The 23,468-nt window shown below is 38.7% G+C and overlaps 2 protein-coding genes across 4 annotated transcripts in view; one reads left to right on the forward strand and one right to left on the reverse strand.

Moving 5' to 3' along the window:
* The window catches only part of SMIM5 (small integral membrane protein 5), a 33,618-nt gene extending 21,364 nt beyond the window's left edge, over positions 1-12,254 (reverse strand). The window contains exons 1-3 of one of the 3 annotated variants that reach the window (XM_015819195.1): positions 12,032-12,254; positions 4,426-4,515; positions 2,021-2,081 (exon numbers count right to left, since the gene is read on the reverse strand). The gene's annotated coding sequence lies outside the window, so the exon portion shown is untranslated. The remainder of the gene's footprint in view (positions 1-2,020; positions 2,082-4,425; positions 4,516-12,031) is intronic. The other 2 variants (XM_015819203.1, XM_015819219.1) reach the window with 2 other exon arrangements.
* LOC107290228 (ATP-dependent DNA helicase Q5-like) overlaps positions 842-23,468 on the forward strand; it is a 34,803-nt gene continuing 12,176 nt past the window's right edge. The window contains exons 1-9 of the mRNA XM_015819096.1: positions 842-1,160; positions 8,629-8,705; positions 10,871-11,019; positions 15,121-15,348; positions 16,530-16,626; positions 18,071-18,107; positions 19,877-19,935; positions 21,220-21,293; positions 22,630-22,723. Coding sequence (XP_015674582.1) covers positions 842-1,160; positions 8,629-8,705; positions 10,871-11,019; positions 15,121-15,348; positions 16,530-16,626; positions 18,071-18,107; positions 19,877-19,935; positions 21,220-21,293; positions 22,630-22,723 — 1,134 coding nt within the window. The remainder of the gene's footprint in view (positions 1,161-8,628; positions 8,706-10,870; positions 11,020-15,120; positions 15,349-16,529; positions 16,627-18,070; positions 18,108-19,876; positions 19,936-21,219; positions 21,294-22,629; positions 22,724-23,468) is intronic.

The following is a 23,468-nucleotide window of genomic DNA, read 5'->3' on the forward strand; positions in this document are numbered from 1 at the left end:
AGTGAATTCACAAAGGCAAGTTAAACAGGAATCCAAGAGTAGCTTGGGGTCTGTGTATAGCTCAGAGGAATGTTTGGAGAGTGAGATTCCAGTGAAACAGGAACAGTTTATTCCAAGGAGGTGTGAAAGAGCAAATAAAGGTGTTCCTCCATAAAAATTCACAGTTGAGGAGGTAAAAGTATGTAACATCTTTTATGAGTCCCAAAATTACCAGAAAGTATTAAATTTACCTCTGGCAGAACAAAAGAAATGGAAAGAGGGTATAGATAAAGAAATGTTGTATATGCAAAAACAAAGTTTTCATTCCAATGAGGTTACCAGAGGGAGAAAAAGCTGTTGGGTGAAGATGGGTGTATAAAAAGAATCTTTTGATGAATGATGAAGTATAGTATAGAGCCGTAGTGGCGAACCTATGGCACGAGTGCCAGAGGCGGCACTCCTAGCCCTCTATGTGGGCATGCACACACGCCGTCGTCCCAGCCTCCCTCTCCCCGCAGCCCCCTCCACACCAGCAGCCCCCCTGGAGGAGAGTCACCCCCGGGTGCAGCCTGCGCGGAGCAGCGCAGCCAAGCACATGGCAGCTGGGCAGCAGATGATGCTGCGGGGCGCAGGCAGAGGGCGTGGCTAACATGGCACTGCAGGGCCGCCTGGGTGATCTGAGGGTGGGCGGGGTGGAGGGCGGAGCAGGGCGGGTGCAGGTGGGTTGAGCGGGGGCGGGCCGGTTTTTGGGCACTCGGTCTCTAAAAGGTTCGCCATCACTGGTATAGAGGTTAGTTGCTCAAAATCTACACAATGAGATTGGTTAGGAATTAAAGGAATACTATGTTATTTAAAAGGAAACATGGATTTTGGATTACATTTGCAGCCATCAAATGAATTTGAATTGAAATGTTTTGTAGACAGTGATTGGTCTAATGATGTACAAAATAGAAAGTCAGTGTCAGGATTTGTTGTAATGATTGCAAACACATTAGTTGATTGGAAATCTAGAAAGCAGATTTCAATTGCCATTTCCACAGCTGAGGCGGAATTCATAGCATTGTCAGAATTGTGTTTAGAGTTAACATGGTATATACAATTGTTAAAGGATTTGGATATTGAAGTGAAAGGAGCTATACTAGTATTTGAAGATAACACAACATATATACAAGTGGCAACAGGTGAGAGAATAAAAACCACAACCAAGCTTGATGACATAAAATATTGTAATGTCAGAGAAGCAGTGAAAGAAAATATAATAGACGTAATTTATTGTCCATCAGAAAACAATTTAGCTGATGTCATGATAAAGCCATTGAATATACAAAGAAACAAAGATCTTGTGAAACCACTTGATTAAATACTGTCCAGCTATAAATTGGAGATATTTTTGACATGGTGCTATTGTTTGGTTGTTTCTGTTTTCTATGCTGTTTTTTGACTGAAACTAAGAAGAAGGAATGAGAATGAAATACAGTACTTTGGTTTTATCACTTTAATCTTATATTTTATATTCATATTCGATCAAGAGGTACAATGAGGGACACGATGGCAAGTGTTCTCTGTGTGAGATGCCCTCCTTTGGTAAAGCCTGCCCCATCTGGTGAGGATCGCTCCCATGCTGCTTCCAAGGGGCTTGTAAAAACCTGATCTATTAGGCAGATCAGTCCAGATAACAAATTGCTGCTTTTTCTCAAAAATAAGTATTAATTGTTGCGCTCTGCACAGTTTTTCTTTCTTTCTATAGATGTACAGAATATTTTTTTCATTCTGGACATTAGTCGTGTTAATATTATAAGGCTGAGTTGGTTCTGGGAGTTCTCTTCAGTGCATAAAATATCAGTTTGTATCTCTGTTAATTGTCACAAGGATTGGTGTTTAGATAAAGTTAAGAAATGGGATAGCAGGGATCCTAGAAATGCTCTTTATTGTCGTAGGACCTAGTAGCAGAGTCTTGAAAGCCTCTTAAGAGTTTCTCTGTTCCACATATTAATCTTAAACACTTTTTACGTTCTCACAGTTGAGCTGCTGTTTCGCCTACCTTAACATTTAATTGGTCCCTTCCCCTTCTCAAGGCTTCCCAAGACCAGGTCTATATCATGCTTAAAGTGAGGTGGAAAAAAAAAGATTAAAAATTAGAATTAGGGTATTTGTTCCATGCATTTGTAATGAGTAATGTCTAAAGAACTACCAGATATTTATGAAACAAAACAAAAGTTTGATATTTTTTATGAAGGCACAGTGTAGATGTTACAGTAAGAAAGCCATAGCTCGGGCATGAAAAGATATAAAAATGTCAGAGGAAAAATGTGTATATTCAGCATGTGATTTTAATGCACGTTCATTGGAATTAAGCTCTGAAGCAAACTATGTGAAATTAAGCTAATGTTGGAATGGCTTTGCCAATTTTGTAAAAGGCAAGGAATCGTTTTGTAAAAGGCAAGACAAATTTTGAAACCCTGCAGGCGGAGAGAAAACAATTCATGAAAATTTTTTAAAAGCTCAATTGATTATGAAGGTATCATACTCCCACTATTTGTAGGCCAACAAGAGTGGTTGCAGGTAGTCCTCGGCTTATGATCACAGTTGGGCGCAAAATTTCAGTTGCTAAGCAAGGCATCTTGTTAAGTGAGTTACACCCCATTTTACGACTTTTTGCACAGTTGTTAAGTGAATCACTGCAGGTGTTAAGTGAATTATGCAGTCATTAAGCAAAATCTGGTCTTCCCGCATTGACCTTGCTTGTAAGTTGGCTGGGAAGGTTGCAGTTAGTGATCACATGACCCCATGATGGTGCAACTGTGATAAATGCATGCCAATTGCCAAGTGCCCAAATATTGATCACATGACCACAGGCATGCTGCAATGGTTGTATGAAAACCAGTCATAAGTCATTTTTTTTCAATGCCGTTATAACTTCGAACAGTCACTAAACAAACAGTTATAAGTCAAAGACTACCTATATTTCTAGCATTCACTCTCCAAGTATACTCAGACCTTCATATGTGAAATGTCAATTTTAGGTCAAAAGCAAACTTAAGGATTTGAATTGGGAAAAATCTAATCAAGTTTTTAGGATTTAGTATGAGAAAGTAAAAAGTGTATTCTTGCATGGCTTAGGAAAAATTTGGGGCATATGATAATGTTGGCTTGTGGGATTGTAGGTAAAGGAGACTTATTTTTTCCTAAATTGTACATATTGATATTTTTAGATGTAGACTTCGTTTGCAAAGCCTATTTTTATATGTAGATTTCCATTGCAGTACCTATTAAGCAATGAAAAAATGCTAGACTAACACAGTGAACTGCATATAAAGCATATTCTCGAACTGGATAATTTAATAACAAGTTGGGAACTTTGCATTAGATTTCCTTTTATAAATTATGGTTGGGAATTTGGAGAACTCCTCTCATTCTCCACTTGGATGTAGCTTTTAAAGCCAAAATTATGGATTTATTTGCTTATTCCAAGCAAAATACATAATAAGCACTGTTATGCACTATTGTGTACCATTTCATTAATAAACAATTCTCCATAGAAAAATTCAGCCACTTTAAAAACGAGCTGTTCTTAAGCTAGATTTATTCTCTTTGAATGCCATTTTCCTCAGCGAAATGCAATAACAGGTCAGCTCATTCATTACAGTGTAAAGCAATCTTAATATTTTGTTTACATAATGGTATGCTATAGTAATGTTTTTAAACTTGTTTTTCTTGTATGCTTTCCTGTCAGGTGGTAATGAATTGCAGATAGATATGTAGGTATCCTCAACCTTTAGGTTGCTTCTCTCCGAACCCTGATGATGGAGCAGACATCTTTCTCCAGAATATGTCTATAGAAGGAAGACATTCTTCCGAAGTTCACTATCCTTGACAGCAGCTTATTGATCCGAAGACCCCACTAAGTGAAATACACTGTTTTGTGCAGAGCCCCCTCACCAACTTAATGTCGGCATCTGCTCTACCTTTGTTTCATAGAGGCACTACTGGTTTGAGTGGGCAGTCCTACAGGTGTCCAGGTGCCAAGTCATACAAGGCTTTATAGGTTGAAAACAATGCCCTAAATGGTACCTGAAAACCAATAGGCAACCAAGGCAAGGTCTGGAAAACCAAGTGTTGTATATTATCACCCCCAGGAGGCCAGAGGTTATGAGTCACTGTATTTTGAACTAATTGTAATTTCTGAATAGCCTTTAAACACTGTCCCAAATGGAGTACCTTACAGTAGTCTAACTGGGTAGTGATGAAGTAGTGAGTTACTGTACTGTAGCCAGGGTCTTCTGTCCCAGGCTCAGGGCATAGCTGGCACACAAGACCTTCTGGCAACAGCTTCCATCTGCTGTTCTAGCAGGAGCTGCAATTCCACAAGGACCCCAAGTGGTGAGCCTGTTCTCTGCCAAGTATTGCTTGCCCATTAAGGAGGCAAAAACAGCAACTCTGACTTACTTGGGTTCAGCTTCAGTGTGCTCGCTCCCAACAAGACCTTGATTGCCTCCAGACACCAGGCAAGAATGACAACAGCATCTCTCTCGCGACCTGGGGTGGTGATATACAGTTGGTTATCATGAGAGCTCAGGCATTCCTTGCTTTATGACCATTTGTTCAGTGACCATTCAGGGCTTACCATAGCACTCTATGGTTGTGGAAGTGATGGGGCTGAGATAAAGGCTTGAGTGTAGCTCAGGTTGCTGGTTATCTCCTATATGGCATGGGACCTGGTTATTTGTGGGGTTGTCTTTTCCTAAGATTGTCCATCTGTCTCACTAGATCAAATTGGATGGCCATGCATCAGATCCCTTCTCTGAAATCTTGCCATCTCCAAATTCCATCATTGCACATTTTTTTCATATCTTTGTTGGATAATATCAAGTAAAGAATAACATCTTCTACTCTCCTCCACTTTCTGAAGGAGAAAATTAGTGTCAAGTTATAAGTTTCATGCAAGGTCCATGGTTGACATGGTTTGCTCTTCCAACAGAAGTTGGGGCAGTTAAACTGCTCCATCATTATTATTACTGTATCTTTTTGAAAGATGTACAATTTGTTTTTGTAAAGTATTATCCAAATTCCTTGGTTAGGAATAGAGGCACCAATAACAATATGATTTTGTTAATGCAGCCATTTATTTTAATCCAGATGCTCTCTACTGTTCTTTCACTTAGATTGCTGCTCTGATGCAGTTATTTTTTCATACACAGGGCAACTCCTCCCATTTTATTACTACAGGTAATCCCCGAGTTACAATCATTCACTTAATGCTCGTTCAAAGTTACATAATGAGTGCCCCCTAGTGCTTACGAGCAAGTCCCGAAGTTATGAATATTGCAGCACCACGGCATTTGTTCGTACTTATGAGCAACATTCACCCTGGTTATTCCCTCCTTCCCCACCCCCGCCCCGGGTCTCCCTAGGCACCAGGCCTTCAACCCTGTGAAGATCAAGATCCTTTGCTTTTGTGGGTGCTCCAGGCCTTTGGTGCATTTGCAGAGAATAGAGGCCTAAAGTAATGCAAGATCACGTGAGATCAATGGGGCAAGATCTCACGCAACTGAACTCGCCTGATCTCATGGTACTTTAGGCCTCTGTTCTCTGCAACAGAATGGAACCAAAGATGGGGGGTGCTTCCATGTGCCCTCCCGATGCTGGATCGGGGCTCTGGAGGCCTTTTCCAGGCCGCTCCTGCCCAAATTTGAGGCTGGGGAACACTTCTGTGCCCCCCGCCTATGGCCCGATCTGGGCTTCGGAGGCCTTTTCCAGGCCCGATCGGGCCACGAGGGGGCTGCAGATGTGGGCGGCGGCAGCCTGGAAAGGGCCCCCAGAGCCCGGATTGGGCCACGGGGGGGGGGCACGGAAGTGTTCCCCGGCCTTAGATCTAGGCAGCAGCAGGAACCGCAGCAGAGAGGAGACGGATCTTTTCCAGGTGAGTCTGGCGTGGCAGGAAGGGAGGGGGAAACATGCGGTATCTTAGTGGGTTTGGGAGGTCTTGGAGGCCTGTTCTATCACTAGGCCCTCTGGCCTTCCCCACCCTGAGATGCCTCATGTTCGCTTAACATGCGTTTTAATGAGCAAGGGAGTAATCTCGTTTGAGGTACGAGATTCACTCTACGAGTTTTTAAGTTATGAGTGTAATGAGCAGGCTCTATTACACTTGTAACTCGAGGACTACCTGTATGGGAAAAATCTTCAACCTATAGCATGAGTAGAATATGACTGAAGTTCTTGTTAAGGAGGCTATAATAACTTCTTGTAATGATAAGCATAGTACATTTATAGCCATCTGTGAATTAGGACACCAGTACTTATACTGTCTTTGTGTTCGTTGAAAAAAAGTATAGTTGGTTAGCTATACTTTTCCCAGTTCTATCCAAATATCAGAAGGCCATGAATAGAATAATTCTCCTTCACATTGAATGCAATATTTTGAGAGCACTGATTAGAACAAGTAACTAAGATTAATTTGGCACTTTTAAAAACTTATTTGAAGCTTTAGCTTTGGCATTTTTTGCCTGCCTGCCAAATGGCAATTTCTGTATGTGACCTGTGAAATAGGAATGGGCAGGAGAAGAAATTTTTCAAAAGACTGAATGATCTGGATAATTGAATGATTTAGATAATTATAGTGATTTCTTCGACCAAAATAAAGCTATGTAGTTTACCAAGTTTCATTACTGTCCAATCTGGATTTTATTTAGCTGTATTGTTCTCTGGATGTTCAGTCTGGCATTTGCCTGCCTTTGCCAGCAAAATATGCATAGGCATCCACTACATGGGGGAAAATAGTTTCTCTAGGAGAATGATCCCATCAAAGGCTCTTATGTGTGTGTGTGTGTGTGTGTGTGTGTTTGTTTGTTTGTTTATTCTTGGCTTATAATTTTATCCCCACAACTACCAATAGAATGTGATACAGAACTGATTTTCTCAAATTCTCTTTCGCTCTGTAATTTCTTCTAACTTGCAGAAAGACTTGGAGATTGCTAGCTGAACTCTCTGAGAACTGCAATCCCCTCTCATTGAACTGAGTAGCTGGCATGTGAGATGAAGCATGGGTTTTTTTTCTCTATTATATTTATTCCACAAAAAAAGGCAAGTTTTTCATTCAGGCATGTATACATCCCTTTTCTGTGCTGCCAAAAATCTAAAGAGAGAGGAAACTGATTAGGGGAAGATGTGTGTCTTTCTCTAAGCCACAGAATTAGTGGCTCCTTGGGGGAATCTAAGAGTGACATTCTTTTAATAAAACTGCCAGTTGCTTATACTAAACAATTGGATGTGGGAAATGCATTGTCCATTTCCTCGCCTTATGTGCAGGAGCCCAACATGGTCTGACTAGCTTAAAAGAGCCTTTCTTAAATGTACTCCTTTGAACAAAGCTTGTCTGTTGTAGGGAGTGGTTTGAGAATGGGCCCCATTTGGGAAAATAAGGAAAGCTCTTTTAATTAGCAAAAATTTGTACAATGTTTTTGTATCTGTTTTTGTATGCACATATTCCAGAATGCCTTAATAATTTGCCTTAATAACCTGAATTAGGGGATTATTATTGCTGCTTTTGATTCCTCAAGAAGCAGCACTGGATAACAAATCAGCAGGCTGTGGTCATCTGCATGCATTCAGATATTTACTGGGGTGTTTCTACTATGGCCTGAGAGTGCTTTACCCATTGTTTTAAAGCAGGGGTGTCAAACTGCCAGCCCGCAGGCCGGCTGCATCATATGGAGGCCGTGCCCACCCCAGCTCCGCAATGCAGAAAAAGTCACGATACATCGCGACACGTCATGTGATGCGGCGAGTTTGACACCTGTGTTTTAAAGTGCTGTCTCTTAAAGTGAGTACAATGATACAGATATTCAAGAAGTGGCCAGTGTTATTTTCACAAAAGGGATCAAGTCCAAATACTTAGAGAAATAAAGGACAATACCTTTTTGTATTAATGTTTCATCTAGATCAGGGGTAGTCAACCTTGGCTCTTTTATGACTCGTGGACTTCAATTCCCAGAATTCCTGAGTCAGCTTAGCTTAGCTGGCTCAGGAATTCTGGGAGTTGAAGTCCACGAGTCATAAAAGAGCCAAGGTTGACTACCCCTGATCTAGATATTGTTCAAAGTTTTTGTAAAGTGAATGATACTTTACTAGCCTGTTGCTGTGCCTAGCCCTGGTAAAAGCCATTTGGTAGTTGTGTTTAAGAGCAGCAATTTAAAACGTGGGGACTCCAGCTTGTTGGCAGAAGAATTCTGAGAGTTGAAGTCCACGTATCTTAAAAGCTGCTGAGGCTGAAAAATACCACTTTAGAAGACTAAGAGGCCTCTTTACTACATGACAGCTGGCAATGCAAGCAAGGGCTTTTAGGTTGAGACATGTGTTTTAAATTGCATGTTTCCTTCTAGCTGCTGCACACATTTCTGGCCAAATGTTGAATGCTTTTCTTTTCTTTTGGCCACAGAATGTTGGACTGTTTTTCCTCCCTGTCTTTTAGCCTTCTCTGGAATCTTCTTTTTTTATTTAGCCTTCCTTCCATTCTCTGTTTTCAGCTAACAGCAGCAAGAGGTCTTGCTAGAGAAAGACAATAGTATTTTTCCTACTTAATTAAAAAATTAATAGTAATTTAATTGTCACCTCCTCCTTGCTGAATGTTCTAAATGCATTGCATAACAGATTACAAAAAAGAAAGAAAGATCACCCTAAGATCAGCTGCATCTACACTGAACCTGAATTTGTATCAAAGGTTTAAGGTGAATTAGGGAATTCTGGAAAAGGTCCTACTGTGGAGTATTTAGCTTGAGGCTTCTTTTCATCAAGACTGTAGACTGCTTTGAAACTTTATGCTGTATTGTCACCCAGAAGTGATTGTAGAGCCATTGCACTAGTAGTAGTTTGACCTAATTAGCTTCATGTACAAAGGGGAAAAAAAGGGTTAATTTTTATCTCCACCAAAAGTAACTAAAGTATTTCAGTAAGGCAAATCCTTACCGAAGCAAACCTGCTTTCTGATGTGTTTGAACAAATTGTTCGACTTTAAGCATAGAGACCTTATATGGTTAAAATGATCCTCTCTACAATGTCTGAGTCCTGTAACAGTATTATTTAATTCTTTCTTACGTTGTCACATACCTTATGACCAAGAGTCAGAAGGTTTGAGACTATGAGTTATCCCATATTTCACAGTTAACTAAACTGGGATCAAGGGTAATAATAGAGTTTTAAACCTCTGATTTATGGCCTTTGTTGTTGCATATTTAGAAAAAGTAATACAAAAAATAGTGTTGTGTTTTGGAAGCCTATATTGCCAACGCTCAAAATGAGAAAAACTTTAGTTTTTAGTCCTAGATTGTTATGGAAGAACAATTAACAAGTGGAAAATTTATCCAGAAAAAATGTAGAAGCAATAATGGCAAGAAATTTAAATGACTGATCTGTGCAGATGGTATTATTTATTATTTTATACCCCACTTTATTATTTTTGGCATTAGCTGTAGTTTATATAGTTGGTAACAGCAAAATTTTGGTTTTTGTTCTGTATTGTTCCTAACTAAATGTAGTCTGACAACTGTTGCCTCTGTTTTTATAGACTTCTGGGTCTGTTTGTTTTGTTTGGGGCTGCTGTTACAAACTATCTTGAAACTACAGCTAATGCCAAATTCCTAAGAAGGCCTTTTTTAAAAAAAATTTCTGCAGCTTAGCTGCCTGGGCCTCTCATTTTTTAAAATTAATTTCCCTATAACACTTTAGATCGTGGAGAAAATTACTATTTCTCAATTACATTTTGAAAATCAGTTTGGAAGTCCTCAAACTAGGATTCAGATTATGTATAGTTAGTCTTCTGCCACACTGACTATTACCTTTCTAAACAATAACTGCTGTGTAGGTGCTTAAAATCTATAGTTGAAAGGTGAAAATTGTACTAGTTATTGGTATTATCTGGAAGCTGATATTATGTGCTGGTGAAGCCAGGCTTGGATATAACCTGAAAGAAAATATCAAATTGTACCTCAATGTTCCTTTATAAAAAAACATTTTTCTTTCCTTTAGACCAGGGGTTTCAAACTGCCAGCCCACGGGCCGGACGTGTCACGCGAAAGCCACGCCTACCCCATTGCTGGCAATGGCAAAACTTTCCCGATACATTGCGTGACGTCACATGATGTCGCAAGTTTGATATGTCTGCTTTAGACAAGCCTCCTCAATTTTCTCACAATTTGTTTTCTTGGGCAAAAGCTCTTCAGATTCAAAGCTCTCTTTAAATCTTTTAAAGATGATAACCTGTTTCGGTTAAAATAACTATGTATGTTATAGTATCTTGAAGGGTAAGAAATGTATTGGAACATTTGCTTTTATATGTATTTATTTAGAAAATGTATATGCTGCCAACTACATTGATGCCTTTGGCCAACTTACAGGATGCAATAATAACATACTAACCACATTTGTTACAAACAAAATATAAAATAAGCTTCAAAAGCTGTAATTTTTTAAAAGATTTAGAAATCTTTTACATGAAGAAATGTAGTATATATATGTATAACCCTAAAAATAGGAATAAGAAAAAATCAATTTATAGTATTAGATCAAGCCAATCAATGCATGTTTGGCCTCTTTCAAATACAGATCTTCCTTAGTGAACAGTAAAATTAACTTTTAGGTGATGTTAGGTGAGTACCCAGGTTTATTTGTTAGCACAGGGTAAATGTGAGAACAACCATATTTTTTATTATACAGTAGCCTGTGCCAAGATTTCTTTAGGTCAAATTTACTGTGGAATTTATCAGAGCTTTGGGCTGGTCTTATTTTGAAGCTTTTCGGAGGAATCTTACAGATTATCCACAGTGTTTGGAATGTCATCCTACAGGTTTCTGGCAGCTACCCTTTTAATGCTTCGGGTTTTTTTTTTCTTACACAGAAATTTGCCAATCCAGAAAGGTTAGCAACAGGAGTATTGGCGGATGAGTATCGGCAAATATGTCATGCTTTTGAATATGCAGACAGGCAAAACATTAATACTGCTGATCATTTTGGAACTGAATGTGTTCCTTATTGTACCTCCATGAGGTAGCCCATTGTGACTATGTCACTAATTGATCCAGTTGCTTTTTTCAAATACCTGCATTACTCAAAAACACCACACTAACCTGGCCAGTGCTTCCTAATAAATAAGCTCAGATTTCCATTAAAACACGAGTCTGTTCTGAAATTATACTCTGCTTGGCTATGCACGCTTCATAAGATATTTGAAAGAAGGGTTTCCGTCCTCAAACAAACATAGTGTCTCCGCTATTTGCTAGAGCAGACCTAACCTGAGAAAAAGGTGTCACCGTTCTAAAGAATATTACTAAATGTAATGCAATATGAGCAGCTGAAACATTTTCCTTTACGTTGTCTACACACAACGGTAATAATAAATTACACATCAACATAAATTCACATAGAACTCCTTGATAACTGACTTTGTTAAAAGCTATCTTCCCTTCTGTCACTGCTGGAGAGTGAAGTGAAAACATAAAATTTTTTGATATTATTCTCCTACTTGGTACAATGACAATTTCAGTGAGTCAAATTTCAGTGGCTGTGCAACAGCAATAGAGTTCCTGAAGACAAAGATTTCACCCTCTCAGAAAAAAAATGCTGCAAAATAAGGATTGGCAACTTCCAAAGTATTCCTTGAACATCTATAGCTGATTGTCTGAAAGTGCCATATAAACTGAGACTGGGAAATTCCTGAAAATATTTTCTAAATTCATAGTAGTAGTTCGTTTGTTTAGGATAATGCATACATTTCAAACCAGCAAGGAATATATGTTCCTTTATCTTGCATAAACGACTGTGGGTGCTCAAGTAGTAGTTGCTATTTTTCCTGCTACCAATTTAAGTTCTCGGTGCTGAGTTTCTAAGAAATAAGAATACAAGTGAATATGCAGAAACTGATCTGTTAGCATACTTTTCCTGCAGCGCACAACTTTGCCAGCCTAGCAAAAAGCTTTTATCTCCCCACCCAGCAGTCCCCTGCCCCGGTGTGTCCTTTCTACACACTTTCCTCTGGCAAGCTCCATTTACAAATACTTACTATATAACTGTAAGTTGAAGAGATCGGTCTTCCTCTGTGATTCTACTTGAGAAGAACTTTTCTCCAGCGGTGTTGAAGAACTTTCTGTTTTCTCTGTCCTTTTTTTTTTCTGTCATTGTCCTTTCATACCAGCTCCCATTGCATTTTTGATTCTCAACGGGTATATCCTTCCTCTGTTTCTCTTATCCCTGTTACTGACAGCCAGCTGCTTTCTCTGCCTGCGTGTGCATGCGTGCATGCGTGCTGGCACTCTCTCTTTTTGTTGTTAGTAGTCCTGGAGATGTAAAGTTTCATATTACATGCTCGCCAAGAAGCGGGGGGGAAACAACAACAACCGGAGTCTCACTATTGCCACAAGGTTCCCCAAATCAAGAGTTGTTGCAACTTTTTGTGTAACTCTTGATTGCATCTGAGAAATTTCTTCAGCTCTTTTCTCTCACTGTCTGGGCAACTCTTGAGTTCTTTTCCACACCACTGGAGACTGCTAATTTTGTGACTGGTGTTAGAAAAAGAATGACTTGCCCTTAGTAAAATCAACAGAATTGAAGAGATAACTGAAAGGCTCTTCCTCTACAGCAGGATAGAAGAAGATCTTTGCAGGCTTATTTTTTTCCTGTGAAATACCCCATGAAAAAGAATCAAAAGACCCAATTTATGCAATGAGAGAGAGAGAGAGAGAGAGAGAGAGAGAGAGAGAGANTCCTCCTCCTCCTCCTCCTCCTCCTCCTCCTCCTCCCTCCCTCCCATCCCCTGCCTGAATCTAACACTTTGTAGAGAGTTTGCTGCCCTAAGGTCATGAATAAAGTATTCCAAAGAAAACCGCTCTGACTATTCTAAGACAGACCATCAGTCCCTTCTAGCCAAGAAACCAACTGGCAACTCCAGGCAGTTCTTGTAACGCTGCCAGAGATTGACCTTTTGAATTGAATCTGTAACTCCATTGCCTTCACCACTAATTAAAAACATTGCCTGCATTTTTATTAGCTGGTATCATTTTAAAGATGAGAATATGGCTTTAGTTGTACATACTGAGTTTCTTCTCTGTTACCTTGGAAGCCCTGTGGGAGTGCTAATAATTAAAAAACAAAGTTGTTCTCCTGGCATAACCAAATTATATTTTGTTTGTTTTTTTCTTTTCTGGAGAGAGGAAAAAAAATGGGACTGCCAAAGACTCTTAGCATTTCCAGCTGGGTAATGCTAGCAATTGCTAGAAGGGCATGAAGAAAAAAATTCAACCGGATAATCTTTCATTGGTTGTGAAAAGAGGCTTTCTTTTAGCCCAAGAACAGTGTGAGTCAGTGTCACTTTGCAGATCTGATAAGGGTAGCTTTGTAGCATTTTTTTTCTCTCTTCCACATCCTAACTTTTTACATTCGGGGATTTCAAACCAACAACTGAGTATCTGGTACAGATACAGCTTTCTCAACCTGGTGGGTACTATGTCATCCTGTGTTAGCACAAACAGGTGTTTGTTTTATCTGTACATTTGCTGAAATAGTCCTGACTCTTGGAAAGTTTTACTCCCTCCTCCTTAGAATTCAGTAGGGAAATGCCTCAAAAGGCTTTTTTTTAAATGCCACAAAAATGCTCTGCTACCATGGTTCATATCTTTCCAACATAAGCTTGTCTTCAAATGGAAGATGTTTTTGGTTTTCATATTATTTGGAATAAGGAAAAGCGCCAGTGCTTAGAAATATTGCAGGTGAACTCCTAGGACAGTGATGGTGAACCTTTTAGAGACCAAGTGCCCAAACTGCAACCCAAAACCCACTTATGCATCATCAGGTGCCCGGTGGGTGTGGCCCATTGGCTGGGTGTGGTCAATTGGGTAGGTGTGGCCCATTGGGTGGGCGTGGCTGCGGTGGTAACGGCAGACTGGGTGGGACTAAAAAGTTCAATCAATCAATTCCAACTTTGCAAGATCTTTTTTCCCGCGAGAAGTTGAAATTGACTGATTGATTGAACTTTTTTTTTTTTTGCACACGGCGGCAGAGGCCTAAAGCAAAAAGGTTTTATAAAACCCAGCTGAAGGCCTAGGACTGGGGCAACGGCACGCGTGCCCACAGAGAGGGCTCTGAGTGCCGCCTCTGGCACCCGTGCCATAGGTTCGCCACCACTGACCTAGGATATTGTACCTATCGTAAGAAATATAAGAACTTATCAGTTCTAGCAGAAATGATAAACTGGTGTTCTCCTTTTAGTACATTTCTTAATGGACATGCTGTGTAATAAACATGAGGCTACAAAAGAATATTTTAAATCAGTGCATTGGTAAAATGAACCCTACATTTTTTGGGGGGGTAATGCAGAATGAGACAAAATATATCTTCAGTTTATGTGTTTATAACTGCATTTGTGATGTGCTTGGAAATTAATATACTAGGAAAAGAATTTTTGAAAGACACTATTAAATAGTAATTTCCACCTCATGAAGAGCCTGTGCTAAATGGCAAGGATGGAAACGAGAATGTTGGTTCATTGGCATTTGTCCTGCTGTTTTTTTTTTAATGTTGTCAACAGAAATAGTTTATCCTTCTCCCAAAGGTATCTTTTAGCCGAGTCAACAAGGACTGCTTTTTATTGACCTTTTATGGTCTGTACAGACAGTTCCATTCATTCAGCCAGTTAGGTGGTTCCTCTGACATGAACAGTACACAGCATGTTTTTCCACTTGACACTCTGCCCTACAACATTCAAAGAAACATATATGGAGGGAAAGGTTAATATGAACCAAACCTGAAACAAGTCCTCAGTGTAATTTTAAATGCCTGTGGTTTTGATGTGTTATAACTGCCTTTATAATTTCTGGTTAGAGATTAGTAGGAGAGGTTGTCATCAGATCGTTAAAGTTACCAAACTGTATACTCAAATAATCTCAAAATAGAATGCTAGCATTTTTCAGTGGTCTAGAAAACATAGAAAGCATATAATGCTCTTTGTGTCACTGTGTCCTTATCCTGTGAGTATTTTTAACTTGGCCACCTTCAGAAAGTCTCTGAACCTTCCAAACCACTGTAAAAAAAGTGTTTTCTCTGTTTCCTTCCCCCCCCCCAATCTAACATTGCTTCTTTTGCCTGTTTGCCTGTTAGTTGTCGTCATGCTGCCATAGCCAACTACTTTGGAGATGAGGTTCCCCAATGTAACAGAAGCTGTGATTACTGTAAGAATCCAGCAGCAGTGAAGAAGCAAGTGGAAGCATTACAGCATAGTACCAAAAGTTGGAGTAGAACCTATATTGGACCTTCTGCTTCATCTTGGAATGCCTGTGACCCTGAGCTGTATGGAGGAGGAAAGCGAGGCTGTGGTGGCTTTGAAAGGTAGGTCTGCATTAACTAACTGGGAAGAGGCATTTTTGTGGCCAATGTTGTTAGTGACAAATAAGAACTGCTCTTCTTTTTTTCCCCTTTTGGTGACTTTGATTATTCTCCTGACTAAAGAGGACAAAAGTTGAGATTTTTTTTCTGCATAAGGGGACTAAAGTGATGATCTCAAAAACCACAACCTCTTCATGAATCTGTCATTTCAGTAGAGTGCACAATTATTCTTTGTAGTTCAAGTTTGGAAGTCAAAAGGATCAAGAATAAGGAGAATAAGAACTATATATGGTTTAAAATTGTTATAGAAATGTTTTTACATGTTTAAATATAGTTATGCAATTCTCTTAATACAAAGATTAAACTGGATCTCAGAATGCATTGAGTTGTGTAAACCTGTTGCAAGTAAAAGCTGCTGTTCGCCCTTGTGGGGCTGCACAATTATTCTGCCTTTTTCTATTTCCTTACTTAAGGGAAGGCTGCAGGCCCTTAAAATAGGGAGAAGGAACATGTCCATGTGTGGGATAGGACCCTCCTGCTCATGCTTCCCAAATTGACTTTATGTTATCCTCAAAAATGCTCAGAAAAAAATGACAGTTTTCTTAGAACAATCTGCCAACTCTTGTCGGTAAAAAAGATAATTTCATAATTTCTGTTGGAAAATTAACCATACATTCAGCATCACTTTCTTCCTGTGAGTGAGAATGAGAGCCAAGTGTTTATCTTAACAGCTTACTCTAATATTTGTTTTTAATCTTTGCAGCACGCTAAATAAAAGTTAAGGGCATTTTCTTACATTACATAGTTACACAAAATTGTTTCCATTATATTTGTGCTGGGGCAGGCAGTATGTGACCTTCTAGAGATGTTGTTGCAATGCAGATCCTATCAACCTTCATCAGTTGTCATGCTGGCTAAGTTAGTGGACTTCTAAATAGGCTTGAAATGTAACACGTTGCCCATCATAGTTGATTCAACAAATGCAATTAGTAACCTTATTTACATGAACAAAATACATTTTACTCTGTAGTAAAACTACAATCTTGTTTGTTTATGCAACGGTCCACATCTTGATGCTTAATCCTGATGCCTAGAATATTGGCCTTTGATCCTAATTTAAAATTTGATATAATTTTACATGACTCTCTTGTTCAACTTCCAACTCTTTCTGAGTTACTATTCAGATATGATGAAGATACCAGGAGTGTGGGTGAAGTTAACGAGGACAGCCAGAAAAAGGAATGGAACATTTTCTATAACAAACAGATGAAGTTGCGCAGGGTAAGTGGAAGGGCTTTCTATAGAAGTTAGAGGCTCACCTATACATGTTTGGATTGGGTATGTCATGCAATCCTGATATGTTTCCTAAATAAGTCACACTGAGTTAAACTGAACTTACTCCCCAAACAATAAGACTTCAGAATTGATCTAAAATATTAAGACTAAACCTTGTACAAATACTAATAGAAAGAAACTCATTCAGTTGCTTTAAAAACTGGATATTATTCAGAATCATATTTTGAGGGTAGATTTAGTGCTTCATCACTGATATATGCATCCTTTTGGTGACCGGAGGCTGGATAGCATGTGGGTGAGAGGCATCCAAAATAGGTAGAACCATGTAGGAGTGGGATTTTGTCTTTATTTTGTTTTGTTTTTAAATTGAAATAGTTGAGAATTGTTTCAGGGCTTAGAGTAGAAACAGCAGGCATCAAAGACAGTAGTTTATATTTAAAAATCAAAGATTAAAGTGGACAAGATTTTAGACAACATTTGATAAAACCACAGAAATCTTGTGACAGGCCATTTCAGAATAATTTATTTTTACTTATTTTATTTGCTTTTTTCTAATGTACTGTACCTAGAGATTAAAGATCAGTTAAATCAATTAAATTTCAATGTACTTTTTTGTAAATATATAATTAAGAGCCTGTTAGGGAATTGCCAGCCCTTGTGCTGCATTTTCATGCATTTCCTATTTCAAAATAGCGGGAAACCTTGCCGCTGAATTTGGATAGCATACTGAGAATCATTTAATTTTATTTATTCATTTATAGCCTGCCTTTCTTGTTTTTATAAATAACTCAAGGCAGTGAACATGCGTAATACTCCTTCCTCCTATTTTTCCCACAACAAGAACCCTGTGAGGTGGGCTGAGCTGAGAAAGTAAGTGGCCCAAAGCCACTCAGCTGGCTTTCACGCCTAATGGGGAACTTGAACTTAGGCTCTTCAGATTTCTAGCCTGGTACCTTAACCCATAAGGCCAAGCACAGAGCTCAAGTCAGGGGTAAGAAGAATAGGATTTCTTCAACTGTGAGACTGCAGTTTTAAATTATTTCTGTTTCTAACCACTTTCTTGTTTTCTATATGACTAGAATATTACCTAGTAATATTCATCCAAAATTTACTTGCATAGGCCAGAAAATGTAGGATGAAGATACTGTAGATGTTAAGTTTAACAGATCTCTACTTTAACCAGCTAAAGATAAATTATCGTAATTGCCAAATGCATTAGGGGACTCTTCAGTTATTAACCCTTATCCTGTTTGGCAAAGAATTAACCCTATTTGGTTTAATTTTTTTTTTTAACTATTTAAATACATTGGGTTTTTTGAGTTCAAGTTTCATATTCTTAGTTAAGCTTTAGCATGCAGTATTTTTAAAAACATTTCCTATGTTGTTTCTGTTTAATCTCTGTAATTTCCTTCTTTTTTTATATCTTTAGAGCAGAGAATCTGAAAACGATAACTTTGTTCCTCCAGGTAAAAATCATTTCAAATATCAGTTTTGGATAAAGTTTTCATGGGTGTTTCTGAAGAGTTGACGGTAATTACAGCCTCCATATAGTTTAGCCTTGTAAGATAGAGGGATTCAGTTAACAGCAGCAATGGGTGCTATATTGGAAGATCTGAAGGATCAGGTGGGGATACTGTGTCCAGGAGAAAATTGATCCATGTGGTCGTTAACAATTGATTCCAACTTGGGGACAAATAATCAGTCAATCAATGCTTTAGCCTGCATAAACCCTAGTATGAGAGATAGTTTGGTAGAGTTAGAAGTAAATAACTGAAAATAGATGGTAGTTTACAGTAATGTAGAACAGGTGGGAACTGTTCATCCTGCTCAAAAGAGAGATGCTTCCAGCCTCTTTTATCACACAGATAGAAGAAAAAGGTGCAAAGATTTGGACTTTGATTTCATTATAAATGGAGTTTGCATTTTATACGTAGTAGTTGCTGGAATTCTTCTCAGTTTTTCTGTTTACTGTAGGCCTGCATCATTTATAGGTTTAAAATTTACCACCAGAAGATTGCTTAATGGATATTAGAACACTGTTGGCTTTTTGTATATGACATTACTAAGCCCAGGATTCCATTTGGACTGAACTACAGATAGTATAATCGCCTATGACAGTGATGGCGAACCTTTTAGAGTCCAAGTGCCCAAACTGCAACGCAAAACCCACTTATGCATCGTCAGGTGCCGGGTGGGTGTGGCCCATTGGCTGGGTGTGGCCCACTGGGTGGGCGTGGCTGTGGTGGTAACAGCAGACTGGGTGGGACTAAAAAGTTCAATCAATCAATTTCAATTCTGCAAGATCTTTTTTTTTCCCCGTGAGAAGTTGAAATTGATTGATTGAAACTTCTTCTTTTTTTTTTGTACATGGCAGGAGAGGCCTAAAGCGAAAAGGTTTTATAAAACCCAGCTGAAGGCCTAGGACTGGGGCGACAGCACGCGTGCCCACAGAGAGGGCTCTGAGTGCCGCCTCTGGCACCCGTGCCATAGGTTCGCCACCACTGGCCTATGAAGAGCTCCTTGCTAAAGCATTTGGATTTAAACCCAACTCTGGCAAAAATAGCTAAATCAGACTTTCACTAGAACTTTGTGGCTTTCTCAGTGCCAAATACCATTCTGGAAACCATTCTGTGATAAATATAGATGGCGCTTGGGCCTTATGTAAATGTGTTTTAGAGCTATCTCATTATGAGTAAGATGCCATACAAGACAGCCTAATTGATTCTGTGACATCGGTGGCACTTAATGACCATGGAGAGAGAAAAAAATAAACCCTGCCTCTCCTTTAATTGGCCTCAGAATGGCTTTTATGCTATTGAAAATTTCAGATATAACTAAAAACATGTAAGCAAAACAAAGCATAATAAATAGTAGGTAAATATCAGTAAAAGGATACACTTTCATTATGATCTACCCCAAAGATGAAATAACTGGCAGATTTCCAGATCGCTAATAAGATGGATCTTCATCACATGCATCAGCCAACAGGATATAAGCCAGAAACACCCAGAGCCTTAGAGAGCCACACAAATTCTTCCAGTGTAAGGCTAGCATATGCTGGGAGAGAAAGTTTTAAAAAATCTAGACATGGGTTAGTGAAGTAACAAAACACACAGGTATACAGAAAGAGTTCTGTTCTGCTGCAATCTGATACAGTTATAGTTCCCATCCGTGAAAAGTTTGGCAACACATTAGAAATTATTAACTTAGCTTCTATATTTACTCCTTTTGATAGACAGTGATTGTCCCTTGAAGGATGCAGCCAGTAGGAAAATTGCTAGAATTACAGTAAAGGTAAGTGGATTTTTTTTTCCAAGACAGATTATTTTAGTGCAGTCTACTTATTCTTTGTTGTCAACTGATTAAGTTGTGATATTCAAATTGAAGACTAACTGAAGAAAAATATAGCACAGATATGTTTCCTGGTTAAAGTCAAGATCAATCAAAATTTAGGTGGAGCCACCCCTTCACTACAACTCTGTTTCTTTACAGCACTCTGTGAGCAGTTTACAGAGTTAGCGTATTGTGCCCCCAACAATCTGGGTCCTTGTTATACCAACCTGGGAAGGATGGAAGGCTGAGTCAACCTTGAGCCGGTCAGGATTGAACTCCTGACAGTGAGCAGAGTCAGCCTGCAATACCACATTCTAACTGCTGCGCCACCAGATGCGCTCATGCATGGAATTTTGAAAGCAAGACAGAGACATTTTAATATTAGATCTGCTTAATAATGTAGAAAGATTTCTAAAAGTTATTTTGGATTACTTTGTTTACTACTAGTGGAGCAAATCTCTTCATTCAGTTAAAAAAATTAATCTGTGTGCTGTTCACCTGAATATTCATGTTGTGATGAGGGTTCAGGTACCTTTCTTTCTTTCGTTGCTTCTTCCACATCCAGACCTAAAGAACCATAGCAGCTCTTAGCCCCAGCTTTTATGCAGTGCAGTTCAGTTCATTCTGAACTACTTGTCTCCAGTGTGATGTAACATTTCACACGCAGGTATTGATTTATAGCTTTGAAATGTCTTCATGGTTATTTTTTTATTAGTACCCGTGCTTTATTTCAACTTTATGAATGGTCTAGAAACCATTCTGTAACCACCACACCAAAAAATGTCCAGGGAGTGCTTTAAATGTATTTTCAGAGTCCCGTTAATAAATTTGTATTTCTTTTTCTGATTTTTTTTTTAAAAAACTTGTCTTAGCTGTTTAGACCATGGTATATAGACTTCTCCAGTCCTTATCATCCCGACTCTATGAAACCTTTTTATTTATGCCCTAAAACATGTTTTAAAAAATCAATTAGTGATGATATTGCAATTTGTCATAAGTACCCTGATTTCGATGAGTACACCAAACAATTATTGTATTGGGCTCTTTCTTACTTCTTACTTCATTTTAATAAGCAAAAAGTAGGCTTTGGCTGTAATGCTGTAACCCCAACTCCTGGAACAATTATTGGGGTAGCAGGACAGATAGTATCCTGCTGCACATACATTAAGTTACACATTTGGCAAGGATGGTACCTTTTCCCACCACAACTGGAACACACTTCCATATGTCCTCTTTTTATTTTAGGCTCGAGAACACTGCCTTTGGATGCTGGAAGAAGCATTGGTCACCAACCGGCAAGCGGCAGCAGTGACAGATAGGTAGATCTAATCCAATTTGGTGGAAGAGTCCCAGAGCCCTCTTTGGATCCTTTTTCCTCCCTGCCCCACTCAGACTTAAGTTAAGGGCACAGAAGCAGACCAAGTATAAGAGCTCTCTACTACATAGAAGAGCTGCTATGTATAAGGCTTCCGGCTGCTCCGTGTGGTTTCATCCAGCCTTTCCTTCATGGCCCTTGCAAGGGACACATCCAGGTGAAATATTTGGATAGGGAAGGAACTACTACTCACTTGTGTAGGTCCTGCACTGATATTGAATTAGATGGAATTGAATCTAACTGATATTTAAATATGATCTATTGGCAAGATGTTTTAATTTATTCTAAAATTCTTCTTTTACTGTTTATATATATATATGTATGTGTGTATGTATGTATGTATGTATGTATGTATGTATGTATGTATGTATGTTAAATTTGGATTGCTAACAAAGTTAAAGGAAAGGTGGTATAGCTATTTCAAGCTCCTTAGCTCTCATCAGCCAGCTATACCCTTTCTTCTTCCCATATTTGGGCCGACCGGGTGCATCATAAACACACACACACACACACACACACACACAAATATATATAAAAACAAAAAACACTTACATATATTAGTCTTTAATAGAGCTAAGAAAACAAATAACTTCTGTGGGGATTTTAGATGGGTTTTTTTTTTGTTCTATTACTATTGCTATTTTTGTTCTAAAGTTGTCCTGGGAATTGTTTTATCTTGCTGAAAGACAGTCTATAAATGATTAAACTTGCATACTACTGCCATATTTTGAATCATGCAAAAATTTAAGAGTATTTGCTTAAATCAAATGTCATCATGCTTCAAGTTAAAGCTCTAAATATGCACATTGTTAGGGATGACTGTGTTGGTTCTCCAGCAGATCCCATTATTGGAACCAAAGTAGGCAGTTATGAGGTCCTTCTTGTATTACTGGATAAATTACATGACTGTGATTATATATTTGCATCTTTTCTTCTGATCTAAATAGTGCAATTCCCTTTGTCCCCACCAGAGGGTAGCAATGTACCATGCAAATACATGGTACTGCAAAAAGAAATAGGCAGGTTAGAAGTACTTGTTCAATAAACTAGAAATATTTGAAGGGAAAATATAACTTGAAGTTATTGTTTCTTGTCTCCTTATTTGGGGAAGAATAGGCAATTGCCATTAGTATTTTTGCACTCAGGTAATAATTTGGAACTGCCAACTGTTTCAATGTGGATTGTACGGTGACGCCTCTTATAAGAAAACATGGAGCATGTCCTTTGTATTTGGAAAAATGCCTTCAGCCACTGCTGCTCAAACTATGGATCTGTTTTAGTTCAGGTCTTCTAGCATGTGCTGTAGAGATGGAATATGAAGCTTTCCGGATCAATAAGATGGCAAACCTATACAAGGCATCAGTTCTAAAGAAGGTAATAAACAGTTGTGGAGATTAACACTGTGGGCCAGAGTTCTCTCTGATAGCTGGATTTCTTGAAACCTATGGTCATAAAGGAAAAAGGTTGTGTATTTATTGCTGACTTACTGGAAAATGCTGTTATCATTCCTATAACACTATGTAGATCTTTAACTTCCACAGAATGCAGATTCAGTATAATCATATTTGTAGCAGTTTTTAGATCAACCATTGGATCACAGTTGAATAGCTTCTCAAGAATGTATGCTTTGAAATAATCTGCAGTACAGTGTCCCTAATTCATTTCTGAACAACCATTCTTTAAAATTATATGGTTGCAGCAACAGAATAAAACTTCACAAAGGAATAAAGGGGAAAAAAAACCCTACTTCTTCTGTAAATGTTGGCAGGGCCTTCTAGTTGAATGAAAGTAGGTAAGCGGCTTGGGATATCTAGAAAAAATGCATCGCTCCAGCAGCTGAAGGCGTAGTCACTTTTGCATGCTTTGGAAGCCGTTCTCTAACTCTAAAATGGAGACTTGCACAACTTTCCCTGTGGGTAGCTCTATAAGAATCTGATGTGTAAATAAGTGTCAGTTTCAGTGGCAAAAGCTTCCTTTCAGATGTAGAAAAGGAACGCTGTTGTCTAAAAATTAGTAACAATTGTAGATTCAATTTCTAGCGCTCCTCTGTAATTTCCAGAATCTCACTTCATTTCAGATTAGTATAAATAAGTGGCTTGAAAGACAGGTGCCTAAAGGT

This window comes from Protobothrops mucrosquamatus, unplaced genomic scaffold (assembly GCF_001527695.2).
Source record: "Protobothrops mucrosquamatus isolate PMUCROS unplaced genomic scaffold, P.Mucros_1.0 scaffold_146, whole genome shotgun sequence".
Lineage (NCBI taxonomy): Eukaryota > Metazoa > Chordata > Lepidosauria > Squamata > Viperidae > Protobothrops > Protobothrops mucrosquamatus.